Raw genomic sequence first — 22,164 nt, 5'->3', positions numbered from 1 at the left:
CCCAGCCGGGTCCCGGTCAACCCAGTAACAACGCATACGACAGAACGGACGGACTGCTAAAACTCTCTATTTTTTCCCCGCCAGGGAACAATTCTATCGGCCAGACGCGCATTCTGGCCTCCCCAGACAAACGATGAAGGGTGAAAAGCATTCTCGCGGCTACGCTATTCACCCGTCGAACGCCGCGTAAGCAACCAGCATGAAAGCAAGCACAAGCTGAAGAATAACAGAAGAATAACCACGCAGCATGCTGCGTGGTTATTCTTCTGCCTTTGACCTTCGAGGAAGCACGTACGGCTGAAGGGCGGGCAAACTGACCATCTTATAGGAAGAGAAACGCAGTAGCGCTTTGTGGATTTTTGTACTCGAGCCTTTGCATCAAAAACAGCCAAATCCTAGCGATGTAACGGCAGGAACGCCGTTCCTGCCGTTCCTTCAAAAACGTAACGAGTTACCGTTACAGTTCCACCGACCGTTAATGGAACGGTGGCGTTCCTCCGTTCCTCCAAAAAGGAACTAGTTCCAGGAACGCCGTTCCTTGTAACGCCGTTCCGTACAACACTGTAAATTCGCAGTTCACGCGTTTTACTACCCAAGTCCAGTTCAAACGCATCCAGTTCAAACGAACCTCTGCCCTACCGGCGGACAACATCGGAGAAATTTATAATATTTACCTATGGACCACAGCGGTTGATATAAGGATGGCAAATTAAGATACATTTGGACGGGTCTGTTATAAAAGGCAGCAAAGAATTCCGGAACCTCTCAGTCAAGCAGGGTGATCCTTGCCGCCTCGCAGCAACGCCCGGAAGGGGAGCACATTGGCGCGCGGGCGAAACACACAAAACTAGTGAGGCCCGTAGGGGGGAAAAAAAACATTTGGCGGAGATGAAACAGCCTGTGCGGGCAGGGCTGCTGAGAGGGAGGGGCCTCTCGGGGGACCGCCTTCGGCGGAGCAGCCCATTGGCAGGCACCCCGTAGAGCCGGCCCCCCGCTTGGCAAGCGGGGAGAAAAGCCCGGGCAGTCGCGGCCGTGCGTTCCGTCGGGTCGAGATGGATGATGACGAGGTCCACGACTTCTCCATACGCCGCCTGCTGAACGAGTCTCGGGGCCTCGACCTCAGGCAGAAGGCGCCGGGGCTGCACGAGGACCGCTCTCGGGATCGCTGCCCCAGGAACGCATTCTCGGGTGAGCTACTCTGCCTGACACTTTCGAAAAGTGCCTCTCGCCCCTACGCGTCTCGCTGCCGCTTACCGCCAGAACGCAGAAAACACGGCCTAAGGGCAAGCAGTTTTGCGTGGGCCGCATTCTATGCGGGCTGGTTGGATGCGAGAAAAAAACTGAAATAAAAACATCCTTAATCGGCTGCTTAAAGTTTTATTGAAAACTGGCTCTGCGTTCAATTCTCACCGGTACGGTGGGTGTAGACACCATACCACGGTCATAATACAACAGAAAAAAAAAACGGCGCATGTTGAAACATCCACACGTAAATTAACTCCCAAGAAGCCAGTGCATGTTTGTTTCTTGCTTCTGGGAGACTTTGATTCTTGGCGACTTGGTCAGGACGTTTCTTTCTCGAAGCAACGGCTCGTATGATGACCATACTAGCCGCTCCTTACGAAGAAAATATGCATAACAAAAGACAGCCTCCGTACTCCGCCGCCCTACATGTGTATTTTCCCGCAAACTACGACTAGAAAAAATAACATTGCCTATTTTCAAAGGGAAACTTTGGAGTCCGCACTTCACACTTACGGACGGCCAGTGCTCCATGTTGCGTCATCCGAAGCACTTTGCGAGCATTCGCTTCTCTACCCGCTTAGTTCAGGAGCCTTTTCTGTCACGCCCTGCAGACACTGCGCGTCCCTCTCCCCTCCCCTCTCTTTTTGTTTTTTTTTTGTTTGCTTCGCAGGCATGACGGGAATGTGTAGCTAGGTTTAAAAGTGGAGGGATCCTATTCGTCGTTAGGTTTTCGTGCGACAGTACACGAGAACTGAAGGCCCACGGGTGCTCGCTTCAGTACTCAGTTGAGCAGGATTCAATACGGACATCCCTTGCACGCAATTCCTTTCAATGCACGCTAGACAATGGGAGAAGCAAGCTACTTGTATTGTTAGCCTCCAGGAAACATCCAAGCTACTAAGCTACTATTTACTAATCGACAGAAATACGAGGCTTTACATAACATGTCCGCACTGGGCGCGCTATTCCCCGAAATAAAATTGTTCACAGTAAAAAGCCCCAGGAAACGACGCAACAGCGCGCAATGCGCTGACTGACAACCAAATGTTTTATTTCCGTGAGCTGCTTATAAACGGAGAGGCAAAACCAAACAAAAGGCGTACAAGCATTACGAGGCTACAGGGAGTCCAACAGATGTCTTCTTTGGCCGCGAGGTCGGCCTACAGGTGGCGATAGCGTCGCGCTGCTATCCTCCGCTGAACTGTAGCGGGAGAATGCACACTGTGGGCCCGCTTCGTGCCTTTTTTTGCGCCGTATGTGCGCATGAAAGGCGCAGAAAAGAGTGGTATGCTGTAGTTCGGATCCTCAGCGGTCATTGTATTGCACAGAAGCGGCAATCAAGCTTTCGTTACTACGTCGGAAAAGCGGCGACCCATCGTGAATCGCAGAACGGCCGAAATAATGGCTCGTAGGAAGCTCGACCTTTCCCGAGTATGATCTTGAACCTTCAATAAAAACATAAAAAGGGGGAAATCAGGAAACCTCGATCTCTGGAATTCAGTTTACGATAGCAGTTTCCATCGCTTCCATTGGTATCATACGGCGCATACCGTTTGTGGGATGCCCTGAAACGGTAACAGAACTTCACTGCCCCGACATTTTTTTTGTGTGTGCGTGTGTGTGTTCGAAAGGCAACCTAGAATTTCTGAATTTTAACCAGCGCAGAGGTATAAATGTAAATGTTCAAGCGGGTCATTTACGCGCAGCTTTAGTTAAGTGAAATTTTAGCGACTTTGAAGGCAGGTTTGGGGAGTGTCGGGTCCTTATAGGCTTTCATCGAAAGTGAAAGTACGAATTAAATTACTAACTCGCGCAGTACAATTAACATCTCATGCTTAGGTAGATTTATGCTAAGTGACTAGTAGGGTTACAGTGTGTAAACCAAGCTTCTTGGACCTCACAGTGAGCACAAATTTCATGTTACAGTTACACTGTTGACCATTTGCGTTCATTTTAAAATCTAACAGATGCCTTGCAAAGCGAGACGTGTTTGCAATCTTGCGTATTGTCGCTTACAAAGACAGTTAAACAACAGTAAATCACAAAACCGTAGAGATGGCAAATGAAGTTGCCCTGTTACAGATGTGGTAAAACGTTCCTGTTTATACTTCGTTACGAAATAACCCAACGGGTTCTCGGTAAATGCCCTGTGTTGTCAAATTGAACGGCGCTTTTTTAATGGCATTTAAGTCTTGAGGATTGGTGAAAAGGGTACGGACAAACGTTTTGTATGCTTTTCTTTGCTTTGGGTTCCTGCCAACGTTCCAAACGCAGCGACAAGAGAACGCGTCTAACGGGAAAAGTCCAACGCTGGCGATCAGTATTAGTTGCAGTTATGCGTTGTGTTCCGTACAGCGGTGAAGAAGCAGTACTTCGACAAGTAAACGTCAGTATTTTGAAAACTGATTCGCCCCCTTTTTGCCGGAAATTGTATAGGAATGGTGGCTAGCATTTTTTTAAATGGTATTTAAAGCAAGCATTGATGAAAGAATACAAAAAAAATCAGCGAGTCGTTGTACACACCCTGCGCACATGTGGGCAACAACGTTTATTAAACTACGCGATTTTTAATTATTCTTTAAACTTAGGTCCACCTTAAGGGGTTAAAACCTGACCATATTTGGCATTCGGTTATGCTGGGCGACACACGTTTTTGGACAAGGTGATTGATGTCGTGAGTTGAAAATTGGATTTATAAAAACGGCACAAAATGCCACAGGACAGAGGGGGACTCACAACTGCTTAACTTCACTAAGAAATCCCCCTGAAATACACTTGCGCATCCGCAGAAGCATACTTTAAATAATACATAAAAATTAGCAAGAATGTCGCACAGTGTAATCAACGACTGTCCAAAAATCGTGTGTATTTTCGAAAGGTACAGGTGGAATCCCCCTAACACAGGCTCTTTCGTGCGTAAAACACGTCCCCTTAATGTATGAGCGATAGCGCACAGGTCATGTGCACTGTAATTGTTTTCGCCTCTCCTTTCTAAAAGGACGCGGTGCAATTTTAGAAGAGTGTGGCAGATGTACGGGTATGCACGGGTCTTGTCATTTCCTACCCGTTTCATGTAGTTACTTTCGTCCATTAAATAACCACCACGCCACCTTCAAAAAGCCCCTCTGACATTTCACAAACGATAGACGACTATAGTAATCAGTAAGAAAACTGCAAACTGTCGAAACAATGTTTAAAACACGTTTTATGCTCAAGCGGTGACCATGGCGACGGTGTTTTGTGGAACTGAACTAGCGCCTTATCCCGCAACGGCCGCTGATTATTGCGTTTATAGATTAAATCCGCAAGCAGGGACAACTATGAAATTGCTAACTGCCAAACAATTGCACATATTAGTTTTTTTTTTATCGTGTGTAGCACGTGTCTTGCGCAGTGCGCAACGTGAACGAGCAGACGACGCAAGAGCGCCATTCGCACTAATAGTGGTTCGTCCCGCCGCCGCCAGGGGCCGACTGTATTCGATCTCGGGGCGAATACAACGCCGGTGATGTAGCGCTCGGGTACGCGTCAACGCGTTCATAAATGCGGTACGCTTCGCAGATATCACGATTTGATAAGCTTTGAAATTTTTCACTGCTAGAACGAAGTAGTGCATCGACATTTCTTTCTATGAGCTAACAAATGACCGTTTGGAACGCCTTTGCGCATGACGGCATGTTCGCGCAGGCTATCAATTAGGGTCCATGAAAATGAAATCGGTCGCAGTTAGCACAGGGGCGGGATAATTGGGGATCTGTGGGAGAGGCCCTTGGCCCGGAGTAGGCGTCGACCGGCTGATGATGATGGTGATGATGAAGACAAACTGCAAGTTTGGTTTATTCGAAAAATTGTCTCGTTACAACGCTGACACCACACTGAACTCAAATTTGACTCATAGGCTATGTAATTAAGAAAAAAAAGAATGGCCATGCGACGCACTCGCTCATTTCCCGCACTACAACCTATGACGTATTTTGGATGGGCAGCTGCGCGATTGGCAGAGGCCGGCAAAGACAAATCCAAGTTAGGCAGGGCTTACAAGCTTGCAGAACGAGCTATTTGCGCTTACATTTAATGCATATTCTTTTATATCAGTAAGAATAGGGGGAAGGGGGGGGGGGACATGGGAATTCACGGACGCACACGTATAGACATAGAAGCACCGGTGCGTATACTGCGCGCACTATGCCGGTTGTAGCTGCACAGCCGTCCGGCGCGTTGAGCTGACACTGGGCAACTGCATAAGCCAAATGACCCTGTTTGTCGAGCATACGCAATATCTCACGAAACGATTACTATCAACGGTACTAAAGTTAGCCAGGTACAAATCCGCTCAAAAACAAGGCCAGTGCGGACAGCGGCCCAGAGCAGTATTGTAGCGCCATCTAGGAGGACTGACGGTAAAAAAAGCGTTTCGCCGTTCGCTGCGGCGCTTTTCAGAATATTAACGTTCGCTTAAAGGGGCCATGCAGACAAAATCCAACTTTGTTTTATTCGAAAGATTTCATAATTTATAGTGCCCCCAGCGCTTGTCCGGCAGCAAAGGATGCCGTATTAATTGAGAAATTAATCAATTTAGGTTAAATTTTGATTCTCCCGCCAAATCGTGTGTTTTAACAAACAAACAAACAAACAAACAAAAGATTTTATTTCCTCAGAAGTACGAGGAGGCAGGCTGGGACTAAAGGCTACATCGCCGTTACGGTTACAAAACCATGTCATTCATCCCTCATCAGATGTGATGTTCCTAGGCTTGCTGCTGGACCAACACCTAAAATTCAATCTGCACACTAAACTGCTATCTAAAAAAATCCGATTTGGGCTAAGGGTACTTATCAAATCACGTCACTATTTTCCGCGTTACATTATGATCTCCCTTTATCACGCTTTCATTCATAGCCATTTGCAATACTGCGTGTCTACATGGGGTAACACATACGCCACTCATCTTGCGCATGTGCAACATTTGCAAACCCAAGCGTTGCGGCTCATTAAGTTTAGTTCTTTCATGGCTCACGCGAAACCGATATTTCACAGCTTAAATATTTTGCCTGTGATAAATATTTTCCAGCAAAAAGTAACCACAGTGATTTACCGTGCTCGTGCCCAGGAAATATTTATTGACAGCCTAACAGCCACTGCTCTGCTTAATTCCAATAACACGCGGTTTTCCGAAAATAACAATGTTTTACTACCCAAAGCCAAAACAAACTATGGTCAATTTACGGCTTACTTCATGGGCATCTCAATATGAAACCGCCTCCCTAACCATATAAAATCCTCTCGCACGTCAACAGAGTTTAGTAGAAGGGTGAAGCAATATTTCGTTACACTCTTATTACAGACGGATGGATAACTTCACAGGATTCCCCAAATATCATGTTTTCTAAGTTTCTGAATGATTCGTGATTGCTTCCTTATGCTTTGCCTCAGCTTTGAGTTGACAGTAATCTTTTCAATTATGCTCTCGGTATGCTATTGTTCAAAACTTCATGACATATATTATTCTTGTACAGTGTCCAAACTAATTTGTCTATGAAGTGTTTTTTCTTACTAATCAGGTTACTTTATTCAGCAATGTATAATTGTCGCTGCTTTCAAATGTAACAGTGTTTGATATCTTTTCATGGGAGGTCCCCCGGACAGTTCTCTGGAACTTCGGGACCTCCTCCTGTATTGCGTTTGCGTTTGAACAATAAACAATAAACAATAAAAGCCTGACAGAGGCCCCAGCCCCCTTTGGTACAGTACAGTGATGAGGCAGAATAAAACCAGCTAGAAATTCTAATGTGAGTTACAAAAATACAAACAACATGTAGAGCACAAGATATTACAGAACAATATGGGAGAGGTACAGTAACGTACATTAGAGTACAAAAGAGTAAAGTAAAACAAAATACAAGTGGACAATCAGAGTAGAACAATGATTGAGTTTTAAAGATAGACACAACTACAAAACCTGCGCATTAAACAGGTCGAGACGACATCCACAGCTCTAGCGATTGAAGCAGATATTCTGATTTAAGAGGTATTCTTTCGCCTGTGTTTTAAATATGTTTCTACTGCATTTAAAGTCAATGTGGTCTCCAACTTTGTTGAGTATGTTGGTGCGTTGAAACAGAGAAGACTGCCTGCCGTAGTTTGTTCGCAGTTTCGGTGTATGTATTTTGGCACACCTAAGAGGGTATATACTGCTATTGCCGTTCTGTTTGCCATGGAGATTTTCTTTGTGTATAGCTTGTAAAAGCTTCATATAATAAATTTGGTCAGCCTTAAGCATACTATACTGAACAAATAGTGGACCCGTTCTCAAGTCAGCATAGTGCCCGTGAAAATTGGCAAATATACGGAGAACTCTTTTTTGTAAGGCAATCAGCCGTTTGTAATTTGTTTTGTTTGTTTTTCCCCACGCTAATATCCCGTAGCAAAGCCTAGAATAGACAAGAGTGTTATAAAGCTGTGTTTTCAACCAAAGCGGTATTAAGTCTCTCAATCTGTAGAGAACACCAATATTTTTTGAAATTTTATTGCCTATATGAGGATGCCAAGATAATTCTTCATGAAACAACACTCCTAAGAACTTCTGTTCTTTGACTTGGTTGATCATATTGCCCCGATATTCAATATGAATGCCTTGATCTATCTTCTTAATAATTGTTCTAAAAATGATATAGGTTAGTGTTCCATGCGTTTATTTGTAAGTTATTTTCGTGTAACCACTTTGACAACATTTCTAAATATCTATTTACTTCACACTGGAGTTCTCTTATACTGCTACCGGAGAAAAATATGTTCGTGTCATCTGCATACATGGCTATCGGGGGTGTACAAGGTATGTTTGGAATATCATTCACATATATTAAGAATAACAACGGTCCCACCTTTGACCCTTGCGGAACACCGTGTTCTATTGCCAATAACTCCGATGAAATACCGTTAAATTCAACAAACTGCTCCCCATTACTTAAATAGCTCCTTAATAGGTCAACCGCCATTCCGCGTATTCCTAATTTTTTTAGTTTTATTAGCAATATTTCATGATTGATAGAGTCAAATGCTTTTTGCAGGTCCACGAATAACCCGAGTGTAAATTTCTTTCCCTCTTTATTTTCTATTTTGATTGATTGATTGTAGGGTTTAACGCGCCGACGCGACGCAGGCGATGAGGCGCACCGTACTGGAGGGCTCCGGATTAATTTTGACCACCTGGGGATCTTTAACGTGCGCCGAAATCTCGTACACACGGGCGTTTTTGCTTTTCGCCTCCATCAGAAAAGCGGCCGCCGCGGCCGGGAATCGAACCCGCGTTCTCGTGCTCAGCAGCACAACGCCTTAGCCACTGAGCCACCGCGGCGGGCTATTTTTTTTTTCTATTTTACTGTCCTTAATATTAAGCAGAGCTTCCTGCGTTGACTTGTTTTTTTGAAAGCCGTACTGATACCGTGAAATGACCTTGTGTGTGTTGAAAAAGTTTGTTAGTCTATTATGTATTACATCTTCAAATATTTTTGAAAAGACAGTCAACACAGAGATTGGCCTGTAATGGACAACTGGTCATCGCCACCTCCTTTGTGAATTGGCCCAACTCGTGCTACTCTCAGTTTTTGAGGAAAAACCCCACTAGATAATGTCAAATTAATAATAAAAGCTAAAACTTCACTAATTTCAGAAGCGATGTGTTTAACACGAAGTGGAGCAATACCATCGATGCCAGATGCGACGTTGTTTTTAAGTTTAAGAATAAAAGTTTGCACCTCACTCGCGTTTGTCGGGCTTAAAAAGATAGAGTTTGGAAGTTGTGACTGTTCCAGTATAGCGCTACGTTTATCTTCATCGACCTCCGAAATGTAAGCCCCTGCTTTGATGAAATGCCTATTAATTGCGATTGCCATTTCGGCTGATTCTACCCGCCTACCGTTCAAGCGAGCAACATGCGACTGCGTGCTCTTCTTGCGGCCCGTTATCACATTCACTGTTTCCCATATCTTTTTTGGATCGTTACGTATATCCTCGAAGAGGCGTTCATAGTATCTGAGCTTGGCCGTTTTCAGGTCGCTCTGCAGTTTGTTTCTATATTTTTTGAATTCTAGAAGCAGGTTAGGGTCACGGGTTCGCACAAAAGAGTGATACATTGAGTTTTTCTTTTTCATTCGTTTAAGAAGTTGTTGATCTATCCAGGGCTTTCGCACCTTTCGAGAATTTCTTTGTTGTGCCACTGGTTGAAACGCTAAGTCGTACCAAGCCAGTATGTACCTCAAAAATAGGCCATAAGCTTTGTTTGAGTCGTTTTGAGCGAGAACTTCCTTCCAGTCGAAAACTCTGACAAGGTCTCTAAACTGCTGCAGTCCCGAACTAGTTATTCTACGCCGATAATTTCTGTCACAAGTATTGCCGCTTGCAGTAACCTTTGTGTTGGCAAAGCAAAACACTGGTAACTGATCACTAAGATCAGCGGAAAGCACGCCAGCCTGAATCTCATCGATGTTGATATTAGAAAAACAGATATCTAGCAGGGTAGCACTACCAGAAGATACCCTAGTCGGCAGTTCTACTAGATTTGTGAAAGCATGGCAGGCCAGTACGTTTTTTATTTCCAGAGACCACTTATCCGCTGAACTCATGCCTATATTGATATCCCCCATAATAATACAAGAGTTGTTATTACTGCTAGCAAACTGAAGGAGTCGTTCAAGAAAAAGGCTAAAGCTTTGCCTGTCACCATTTGGTGGTATATAGACCACAGACACTGTGGTCTTTCCCAAACGAATTGTTAAGCACTCAACATCGTTATTACTCCTAGAAAAGTCGTCAATGACCGTATACGGTATGGATTCTTTAAGGTAAATTGCAACTCCACCCCCCCTCCTGGCCTGTCTGAAAAGGTGTTTAGATCGGTATCCATTAAAGAATGGAATGGCATCATGTTTCGTCGACCAAGTTTCCGAAAAGCACACCAGATCAAGTTCAGGTTTAATTGTTTCAAAGAAGATATTAATGTCATCTAGCTTGTTTCTCATGCTCCTGGCATTTATGTGCATCAACGCTAGTTTACGACAACCGGTAAACGCTTTGGAAAAACTGTCAATGTCATAATAAGATTTACCGCTTTCCATAAGTGTCATAATGAGAGGGAATTTGTCAAGTTTCCACTAATACTGCAGTCAGTATTTTCCTGTCCAGAGCCCCAAATGCCACTTTCCGGACATATTTCGCGTTTTTGTGCTTTTTTCGCTCTGTCCTTTTCCATCGTTCAAAATTCGAAGCTATAGTAACTGCAGCAATAGCACGTACATACATGCAAAGATGGAAGCTTTTCTATGGCAGTTCGAAAATACCCTACTATGAGCCTACTCACACATTGACAAGATGCGTTCAGCCTCCTCCGCGACGCGCCGAAGGTAAGCCGGGCAGTCGCGGGAGGAGAATGCATGGCGCGTGTTAATGTCCCCGCCGCTGTCGTAGTTGTGCTTCTTGCACACCCAGCAGGAGGGAGGCCTGGTGCAGCCTTCGTAGTGGTGCACTTTGAGTCTGATGAGCTGCAGTATTTCTCCAGGTGGCCGTAGACTGAACAATTGCTGCAGCGTGGGAGGAATGTGTTATCAAAGAAACGACACCGTGTCCACGAAATGTTCAGATGAGTTTTACCCAGCAGTGCATTATATACTTTTTTCTTGATTTCCAGTATGACTGTCTTGCCATGTTTTCCTTTCCACGATGCCTTGACCTTTAGATCCTCCTCCGAGCAGCCGAGATGGTTTTGCTTGATGAGACGTTGTGGGATGGAGTCTGTGACGTCTGCCATGAAGTCACAAGGGTGGGTATTCAAACGAACTTCCAGTGAGTTATTAGGCTCTGCAGCCTTCCTTACCGTCAGTCCTCTCAAATAATGTTACCACCTGAGCCGCGGACCGTTCTCCGCAGTTGCCTTGTTTTTGACCGTATTTGCACCTGGCTTGCATTTGTTACGGCAGAAAGTAATAGTTTCGGGAAACATGGAGTATGCTCGACAAACAGGGTCACGTAAGACAACGTCGCTTACGCCAATCGGCCAGTGTCCTGTAAGACAACTCTAAAGCGGCGGACTGCTATGCAGCTAAAACAAGCGTATACATATATAGTGCGCCCAGCACCAACAGCACTGCGCATCGGTACTTCTATGTTTACGTGTATTATCGTAACTTTAATTGTTTACCCCACCATTCTTGCGGCTGTAAAATGAATGTGCATTACATTTAAGCATGAATAGCTCGCTCTGCAAGCTAATAAGCCCTGCCTAATTTGCATTTGCTTTTGGCGGCCTCAGCAAATCGCCCAGCTGGGCATATGACATCCTACGTTCTGTTGTGAAAATGAGCCTGTCAATATTATTCGAACAAGGCAATCTTTCTAATTATCTTAGTTTGTGTTTTGTCTGCATGACCCCTTTAAGTTCCTGCCGTAGATACGTCATCTCAGACGTCATGAAACACACTCTTCAGCGGGACAATCAAAATTGGTGCTTAAAGTGTTTAATTTCTCAGTGAATGAGGCATCGTTTGCTGCCGCAGAAGCTCTGGGGAGCGGGGCACGCTTTTAATAAAAAACTAAGGTTGATTCCTCTGTCATAGGAATAAGTAAATTACGAAAGTGAAATGTCCAGCGAAATCTGCAGCTGAGCATGATTTTCGGGTTGGCAGCTGTCTTTTGGGTGTGCTTGGCGAGCGACGTCCTTCTGGTGGGTCGCTTGGGCAAAGGTGTACTGGCGTTATTTCCGTGACGGATGTGACGTCAGTGAAATCTTTGGGCAGCGCAGCATAAAACACTTTCCTGTTAAAATATAAAACCCGAAAACCAACAACCCTAAGTATAACGTACTCTTTAGTGCTAAAGGTTGCTTCCCCGCAAGAACGACCTGTGTGCAGGGGTCACCAGTTACAGGACGCTTGCTTCGTTGTACTGGCGTGACTTCCGTGACGGATATGACGCCAGTGAAATGTTTGGGCACCGCGGCATAAAACACTTTCATGTTAGAATATAATACCCGAAAACGAACAACCCTAAGGATAACGTCCTGACGATGATGATTGCAATTGGTTTCCCCTTTGTAGCGGGCTGATGACGTGTCATCTTATCAAAAAGGACAAATGTACCTATGTTTTCCACTCTTGGTTCAATACTAGCAGCGCTGCTTAGGGCAGGCACAAAAAACTTAATAGGCACAAAATACTTTTTTTTTCCTGTTACAGGTGGTAACTGTCCTAGGCAATATTCCCCTCTCTGCTTTTTCGCCCACCAGCATTCTAATCTTCTTTTCGTCCCCTCGACAGCCTCGAAGTTCCTCTGTGGTAACCTTAAATCCTAGGGCTTCTGGAAGCCCAATATTCCCTTCATTTAGATTTGGATGGATACCCTCACATTCTAACACTATGTGCCGCATAGTTTCGGTTTCTTTTCCGCAGACCACGCATACGCCATCATTTTGTGAATACTTCCCCACAAAGCTCTTAGTTCTTAAGCAACCTGCTCTAGCCTCAAAAACCAAAGCACTGCTCTGGGAATTATCGTAGAAATTTTCCTTTCTGATGTCTAATTTCTCTGCCCTGTACATATCTAACGACGTTTTAGCTTCAATTTTTCCTGTCCATTTATTCGTTTCTGTCTGCCTTGCCTCTTTTTTGGTTACCTTGACTGTCTTGGATTCTGCACTGTTCTTTCCGTATTTCATCGTAAGCCTTCTTGTCTTCCTTAGCCCCTGCGTGTCCACGCTATTCATGGGTAGGTGCCTAAAAACTTTAGCTGTGCACCTACGTTGACTCATTGCTCTCAACCTCCTCTCAAAAGATATTTTACTCCGCGCTTCTTCAACTTCAAACGACGCCCATATCTCAATGCACTGCTTCGTTAGTTGTTTTTCGATGCGCTTCCCCAGCCCAAACGGCCTACTGTTCTGTGGTTCACTTCAAGGCCTGCTAGAGCGTCTGATTTTAGACAGAGTACTGCAATCGCAAGTGTGAGACCCGGAACCATTACACCTTTCCACATTCCTCTCACTACTTCATATTTGTTATGCCCCCACACAGCTCTATGCTTCATTATAGCTGCGTTTCGCATTCCTTACCCTTAAGTTGCTCCCCGTGAGTCCTTACATAGTTATCTGCTTCGTTTATCCACACTCCCAAATATTTATATTACTTGACTGTGTGCAATTCGCCATGCTGGATTGACACTGCGTCAGCGCTATACTGTCAATGAAAACCATTATATCCGATTTTTCTGCGCTAAAATTTCACCCGAGGCCGGTGGCTTCCTGACCGCAAATATTTCTGAGCCGCTGCATATCGGTCTGGTTATAAGCTAAAAGAACAATGTCGTCTGCGTATAACATTCCAGGAATACGCTGTTGTACCACTTCGCTTTGTAAGATATCCGTTCGATTAAACCTTAAGTGATTTCCTTCTAGTTTCTTTTCTAACCCTGCCATGTAAATCATAAGCAGTATTGCGCTCAAAGGGCATCCCTGTTTCAGTCCCCGATGGGTGTTGACCTGCTGGGCGCATTTCTGTCCTTCCAATATAAGGTGCTCTTTATATATTTATAGATTGCGATAACGAACTGTATTAACTCGTCATCTAATCCCTGGAGTTTCAGCATTCTCTACAGCAGTAGTATGTTTACGTTGTCTTATATATGTCCCTTTAATGCCCAATAACGTAATCCATAATGGTCTATTCTGCGCTTTCGTAATATCAATGCACTGCGTTATCACGAACAAATTATCCTCAAATCGCCTGTCTTCTCTAAATCCATTCTGCAGTTCCCGAAATATTTTATTTTCTTCCATCCATGCTTGAATTTCTGATTTTATCGCCTGCAACACGAATCTATACACCATTGATGTTACTGTGAGTAGTCCGTATGAATTAATACTGGCTTTGTTGCCTCTGCCTTTATATATTAAATTCATCCTACTTTCTAGCCAGTCCTCCGGTATTTTCTTTGGTTTGTATCACCTTATAAATTGTCCTCATAAACGATGCCTTACTTTTAGGTCCAAGCAAGTTTATCAGTTGCATTGGTATTCCGTCTGGGCCCACTGCTGTTGGGGGGGAAACCTTTTGCTCTGCTTTTTTTCCAATCAAGGTTGCTAAAACTTATTTCCCTTTCGGCAGTCTTCTGTGGCGCTGATGTTATCGGTGCAGGCTTCCCTGCCACTATTGCCCTAAACATCTCACTAATCACTCCATGAATATGCGCCAACGCGTGCTCTCCTAAACGTTTCCCCTCGTCATCAATCAAGAAGATACTCTTTAGTACAAACTTTAGTACTAAGGTTTAGAACTAAAGTACAACTAAAGTACTTTAGTTTGATGGATACTCTTTAGGACTGAAGGTTGCTTCCCCGCAAGAACACTCTGTGTGCAGGGGTGCACCCTTTACAGGCCGCTTGCTTTGTTGTACTGGCGTCACTTCCGTGACGGAGATGACGTAAGTGAAATCTTTGTGTATCCGGGAATAAAACACTTTCGTGTTAAAATAGGCCGTGAAAGGATAGTAAAGCCGCAATCACTAACTCCTTACGCACCTTACTACCGCGCGGTACGGTATGTTTGCCACCAGCAACTGCATGGTTAGGAAATTAACTGGGTGTAGGAAGGAGTGTACACTAGATTAAGGTCGTGCTTATGACTAGGTTATGTATGGCCAGTTAGTCAACGCATGTAGCTAAGAATGGTGTTATCGCTAGGACTTTACTAGTGAAGTAGTGGTGCTTACTGCCTGCTTCAGTTAGAAACCCTGACATAGTGCTGCATTTAATACCTCCAGTTACGAAGTACCTAATGTATACTGAGACGCAACTTGTTAGTGTTCTGTTAGTGAATGCCTCAACCTTTTTTTAAGAGTGAGCAAGCCTTCCGAAAAAACCAAGTTTGTCTTCATGGCCCCTTTAAAGGAGCCATGAAGACAAAAGACAAGTTTGGTTCATTCAAACGATTGCCTCGTTCGAATCATACTGACACCACTTTTAACATAAACTTCGCTCAAATAAGCTGTATAATTAGGGAAAAAAAAGGGAACGGTCATGCCACCCACTAGCTCATTTACCGCAACAGAACCTATGATGTCATACCATCCACCTCTGCGATTGGCGGAGGCCCGCACAAGCAAACGCAAATTAGACAGAGCTTATAAGCTTGCCGAACGGGCTATTTGCGCTTAAATTTAGGCCACATTCCTTTTAAAGCAGTAGCAATGGTGGGACCGGCAGTGGAAGTTACGAAAGCACACGTAAACATAGAAGTACCAATCCGTACTGCTGTTGGTACTGCGCGAACTATGCTTGGTTGAACTGCAGAGGACTGCGGGTCTTTGGGGTACTCTTTCCAGCGTTTAGGTGATCCTTTCTTCTGGCCAAAGGGCTGTCTTTTCAAACCCTTCCGTGGAAAGCTGCATGCTGATATGTTATGTCCCACCGATGACCCACATGATGACAAAATTGAACTATAGCATGGACATATAACATCACAATGCACGCGGCCTTCGCCCAAAAGTATCTGAATTCTTTTCAAACGTAATTTTGCTCAAATTTCCCAATTATTGTATTGTATGAAACCTCGCTGTGTGGGGACATTAGCTCATGTGATTATCCCCAACAAATTAGCAAATTTTCCGTAAAGCTGGGGATTTTCTTGGGTTAAACAAAAAAAAGGGAGGGGGGGTATTAGTTGCGGTCGATGCTGCTCTTCAATGTATGAGGTCTCATGAACCTGAGGACAACAACGAGCCTACGAGTCTGTCTGGCTGGGCATTCGACTGAGGCCGGGTTCAGACTGTTGCCGCAACTGTCGTAATAACTTTAAAGAATGACGTCATTTTCCGTCTCAGCCAACCGAAATGCGTGACACGCCGTTTGTTTACGTCCATAGATCCCGATATGGCTTTTACGTCGGTAGTCTGAGCATAGCATGACTGAGGGCGAGCTTTAAATAGGGGCGTTTTATATTCCATCGGATGTTCTTATTTATTCGTTTAGTAAGCTGCTTACATCTGTAGAATAAGTTTGCGCACCGTACCCAAATCCCTATTACATCATTCTGTGTGATTTCAACACACCTGGTGTACGATGGGACTCTCCTACAAAACAATTATTACGCACAGCAGAAATTCAGCATGATTTCAGACTTCGTAGGCTTCACATCCATGGTACCTGAATAACATCGAAAACAGTTCTGAAAATCTCTTACATTTCTGCTTTTCAAACATCCGAAACGTGCGAGTATTAATGACTGATATCTCTCTTGTCATGCCCCACAAGCTTCATTCTCCTTTTTTTACTTTCTGCTCCCGTCTCGATTGTCTTGGTGCCTCAATGAAGAATAAATGCTTCGCACGTGGGGATTTCATTGGCTTGTATAACTTTGTTTCTTTGTTTGATTGGTCAGCAATTCAAGAACTCACTGATTTTGATGCACAGGTCGAGTGGTTTCCTGAAATCTTCAAAATCGGTATGAACTAGTTTACTCGAAGCATAAACCTATCCGCTTAAAGCACCTCCATCGGTTCTCAAAGAGCATCGTACCACCCTAAAAGTAAACGACCGCTGCCAAAGAAGGTACAAGAAAACGGGCTTGATGAATGGAAAGAGAACTTCCGCTCTTACCGCCGGTAAATTATGTAAAAGTCTTTATAAGCGGCACCCATCTCGATTCTGTGGACAGCAGCTCAAATTCCCAGTCTGCAACATTTTAGAGATACATTTGGTCCCGTAAGAATAACTCATACGATGATATCCGCCTTGTCACTTCATCTGGGGAAGAATTTCATGTCGCCAACCGTTTTGCGCTGCAATTTGGTACCAAGTATGGCCAGTGCAATGACACTGACATGAACATCGTGTACAAGGCTCTAGCTTAGTACAATTAGACGAGCAGTTGGTTTTTCGGAGTCTAAGGCGCAGGAAACCATCATTGCCGTGTGGTCATGACGGAATAACTTTATGTACCTGTTGTAACTGCAATATTCAATCAGTGCTTAAAAACAATCGTGTTCCCTGACCCGTAGAAAAGTTCTCGATTGTGTCCCATTTTGAAGTCAGGAGCAAAATTTGATGCAAAAAACTATACAGCAGTTTCTCCCCTCTGTGCTGGCTCCAAGCTGTTTAGGATAGCTTTCCACGAAGTGTTGTCAAGTTGTGTACAAAATCTTACAAGCTAACAGCACGGTTATATATCGGGAAGGTCTACAACAACTAATCTCGCCTGTTTCATTCAGCAGGCCTCGGCTGCAGTTTCTATGAAGGGCCAGTTGGACGTTGATTATTGTGATATGAGCAAGGCATTTGACGTCTGCCACACGCTGTTGATAAGCTTTTACAGTTGGGCATCAATACACCTCTAGTTGCATTGCTGGATACTAATCTTGACAATTGGTTCAGTACCTTTCGCGTTAACGGGCAAACGTCCTCTTTGTACAGATCAACAAGCGGTGTGCCCCAAGGATCCGTGTTTGTCCCTCTCTACTTTTCCATTTTAATAAACGATATGTCAGCTGCAATTAAGCGACTTTTTTTCCTTCTCTACGTTGACGAAATCAATATATTCAGACGCATTGAGACCATTATTGACTGCATTAGCCCTGGGACAAGATATATCCTCATTTTCTAAATGGTGCTCAGGTAACAAAATAAATCTTAACTCCACGAAAACAAAGGTGATGTCTTATAGCATAAAAACGAACACTTTCTTTTCCTACATTATTGATTGAGCTACATGTCTAGCGTTGACGAGATTACAAACCTCGCAGTGCTCTTCGACAGCGCCTTAACTTTCTCGACTTATGCCTCTCAATTCCCTCGGCGGGCGCTTTGCTCAATTCGAGCTGCATGCAGGTTTTCACAAGACTTCCGGTCTCTTCATTCATTTCTAAAACTATTCAGAGCACTTTGCATTCCTCAACTAGACTGCCTCTGTCGATTGGAAGGAAACCTGTAGATAAAATCGTCAACGTATAGAGCGTGCAAAGACAAAAGTACTATCAATATTTATGCATCGCTCTTCCTTCTGAACCCCTCCCGATAAGTGTTTCTTTAAAGGAGCCATGAAGAGAAAACAAAAGTTTGTTTTATTCGAAAGATTAGGTATTTCATAGTACCCTACGCGCTTTCCCGGAAGCAAATGATGCTTTATTCACTGAGAAATACGGCAATTTAAGCCAAAATTTTAAATCTCCCGCTAAATTGCACATTTCGTGACGTGAACAATGGCGTCATACGAGCCGGTCCATGAAACAGACACTTAGTATGTCGACTCCATATAGCACCCACACGCGGGAATCAAACAGGAACCGGAACTCGTGCCGAAACCGAGACGGCGGCCATTCTAAAAATACTAGTAAAACCTAGTGCACCCGCAGCCCTAGCCATGGAATCGCCTGATCCAGAGAACAAAACTCTCGCCGAGAAGCTTGGGCTTGCATTTAACAACCTCACACCACTTGAACGCTCAATGCTTCTAAGTGCACGAGCGGCAGGAGTTCTGGGATACGCGGATGGACCGGAAAGCGACCATTCCGCGATAGCCACAACAGACGAACGCCCAGCCGTCGGCGCCGCTGCCTCGTCAGCCCTGTCGCGACGGACGAATACAGACTGGTACGTATGTGCCGTATTTTTATTACGGTTAATAATAGTTCAATTTCAGTAGCAATATCGCTTATGCCAGTTGGCAGGTGTCGTGTATGGAAAGCCGTTCGCGCGAGCTCTCTGCTCCGACCAGAAAGATACGAGCGTCAATGCGCGGTGTGTACGGCATTTTTTCCCCCAAGGTCAGAGCGCTTTGACGGCGATTTGACGAAGTCGGCGACGAGCGCCAGCATGTCCCAGGAGTGAGCTAACGTAAGGGTCTCTGCCGTAATCACTTCCTCGAAAATGAAGCGGGCACACTCGTACTTCCTTTAGCTCTCTTTCTCCTCCGTTTGCAAAGTTCACAAAACGTAGCCACTTGCTTCGCCGAGGTTCGTCGTTGGGCAGCACATGAAAGGAGATCTCCTCACCGGCGGGGATGTCGCACTCCCTCGACGATTTGCCCGTACTACATGGGCATTTCAAAACGCAGCAACGAAATTTCATTGTAAAGTACTCGAACAAACTGAAGTTTTCAGTGGTTGTAAACTGGAAACGAGCTCCTAACAACAGCAGCAAGCCAACACCATTCCGAAACTTCTGCGACGACTGTCACTATCTCGTCGCTGCTTGCTGTTCCTTACTCCCCTCGTTTCTATTTTTACCTTTGCTGGTTGGCGATATGACGGCCACCCTTCTGTGAAGGGATTACGATACCAAGCAAGGTCGTGGCTGTGCGTGCTGGGACGGTTGGCCCCGAAGAGCCTCGAACCGGAAAATTCGTCTGCGCGACGGTGGTGACGGCGAGATGTCGAGTTCGGCTGGCGGTAGTTTCGTACACATTGCCATACACGCTTGCGTGTTTATTCGGAACTTCAACCGTTTACTCCACCGTTTTTAGTGTCATAAAAGGAATGTGCAGTATGTTTAACGGGCATACAGCTCACTATGCAAACTGGTAAGCCCTGCCTAACTTGCGTTTGCTTTTGCCGGCCTCCGCCAATCGCAGAGCATTCTCGTGTGACATAGGTTCTGTTGCAGGAAATGAGCTGGTGGGTCTCATGGTAATTCCCGGTTTTGCTAATTATGTAGCTTATTTGAGCGAAGTTTGTGTTAAAAGTGGTGTCAGTATGGTTCTAACGAGGCAATCTTTCGAATGAACCAAACTTGTGTTTTCTCTTCATGGCTCCTTTAAAGGGGCCATGTTGGCTAAAACACAAGTTTGTTTTATTTGAGAGATTTAGGGTTTTATAGTGCCCTCAGCGCTTGTCCGGCTGCGCACGATGCTTTACCCACTTAGAAAGTAAACATTTTAATCCAAAATTTGAATTATCCCGCTAAATCCTGTGTTTTCATGGCGTCGACAATGATTTATTCAGAGCAAGGCCTTCAAACTAAAGATAGCCTGCTGACCAGAGCTGCTAGCATTTCACAAACGGCTGTTTGGTTATCTTGTTTATCGCCCACTTTCATAGATGGCTCTGCAATACCGCTGCGAAGTTTCCGAGAAAGCTGTATAGCTTTCCTTTGTAGCCGTATGGCTTCATTTAGGTGGATGTCAAAACTTTCCTTTACAATACCGCTGAAGTTCAGTGTTCGCACCTTGCTTCTGGCCGGACTTCTGTACCTGCCTTATTTTTATTTGGGTTCATGCTAATCGTTTCCTAAAACGCAAGCTATGACTCCACAAACCTGGTTATGTAAGTGACCATGTCGCTTATGTCAGTTGGTCAGTGTTCTGTCAGACGAGTCCAACGCGTCCGCCGGCTGTCTTAGGCAGTGGCAGCCGGCAAAGTGCCGCACATACTGCTTCGGTGTTTGCGTGTTTGTTCGTAACTTTAATTGTTTACCCCCCAATTCTTTCTGCTATAAAAAGATTGTGCCTTAAATTTAGGCGCAAATAGCTCGTTCGTAAAGCTTATAAGCCTTGCCTAATTTGCGTTTGCTTTTGCGGGCTTCAACCAATCGCACAGCTGGGGATATAACATCATAGGTTCTGATGCGGGAAATGAGCTAGTGGTCTGCAAGCCCAATCCCTTTTTTCTTAATTGTGCTGCTTATTTGAGCAAAGTACACGTTAAAAATCGTGTCAGTATGATTCGAACGAGACAATCTTTACAATGAACCCAACTTGTGTTTTGTCTGCGTGACCCCTTAAAGTTGCCGGCGAGCCCCCTCAGACCTTCTTAAGTAGGTCTGAGGGTGCTCGCCTGGTGTAAGAAACTTTCTTATACTAACTGCTTCATGGTATTATTCCATGCGGGGAACTGCTTGCCTAAATCAGTTTTCGCGTTTCGCAAAAATCAACGAGGCATAACACTCTTATACCTCAGCTGCAGCGCACCTGTTTTCCTCTTCAAACGCTCTTTCCAGCGACGCCAGTGACGCCGCGCGGAATTTGTCCGAAGCCGGGAGACGGTGATCGGCGGACCGGTCTCTCCGGCGGAGGCAGCCGGCGGCATCTGTGCGGCCTCGCAGAAGCGAAAAGAAAACAGTAATCGCAATAGTAATCGACAATGCCGTATAAATAAGCGGAAAATACAGGCTGAACGAGCGTTCATATTCTCTCAACTTTCTTGAAGCTATAGAAGCTGTGGGTAAATGAAAGGGTTTTGGGCCTGATCGGTGTCTGCTGCGGAGAAAAACGAGTCTTTCGACTCAACCGTGTGTACGTGCCGCTTAAATTATTCTTTGCTGAAACTGCTGCCACATTTAATAGTTCTTTGCTGTGCGGGCGCCGATTTTGCAGGCTTTTTGTATAACCTTGTGATCGTCTTTCTCGGTTACATTCGCTGCCGCAAAATAATCTGTCAACCGATCTTCGCTTATGTTGTTAAATTGGCTCAATTCCACTGCTTTCAAACATATAAGCAAACATATAAAGGAGGAGGAGGAGGTAGCCTTTATTGTGGAAGGAAGACTCTACGTCAAGGGGGGAAAGGGGAAGTAGAAGGTGGGGGGTTTGTAACTTGGGACATCTTAAATGCGTACAGTTACATCCAAAACAGGTGGGCTCCTTAAGAATGCTGAAGAGGCCGCGTGGGGTGAGGAGAGCAGGCTCACGACTCTAGACTGCTTGCGCTAGACCGCTTCTTAGGGAAAAGTGTGCAATTAAAGCCAGCATGGAGGGTTCCAGTGCACGAGGGTCGATGTAAAGAGAGGTTGTATTTGGAGGAGGCTTCAAGGTTCTGTAGCGCGCTAACTTCGGGCAGTGCCAAATTAGGTGCTGGAGATTGGCGGGAGGGGGGGAGGCGCCGAAGGGACATCGAGGCGGTAGAGACGGGGTGTACCATTTGCGGAAGGTCTCAGGGGTAAGGCTAGCA

General features: G+C 45.0%; 1 protein-coding gene across 1 annotated transcript in view; it reads left to right on the top strand.

Moving 5' to 3' along the window:
* Positions 1-1,036: 1,036 nt before the first annotated feature.
* Positions 1,037-22,164, top strand: part of LOC144166057 (homeobox protein Nkx-3.2-like) — a 67,005-nt gene continuing 45,877 nt past the window's right edge. The window contains exon 1 of the mRNA XM_077695719.1: positions 1,037-1,188. Within this exon, the coding sequence (XP_077551845.1) occupies positions 1,053-1,188 (136 nt within the window). The 5' untranslated portion in view covers positions 1,037-1,052. The remainder of the gene's footprint in view (positions 1,189-22,164) is intronic.

This window comes from Haemaphysalis longicornis, unplaced genomic scaffold (assembly GCF_048455015.1).
Source record: "Haemaphysalis longicornis isolate Haplotype H1 unplaced genomic scaffold, Haemaphysalis longicornis Haplotype H1 scaffold_1, whole genome shotgun sequence".
NCBI lineage: Eukaryota > Metazoa > Arthropoda > Arachnida > Ixodida > Ixodidae > Haemaphysalis > Haemaphysalis longicornis.
Note: the sequence above shows the minus strand (reverse complement) of the source record. Positions and strands in the feature narration are given on the sequence as shown.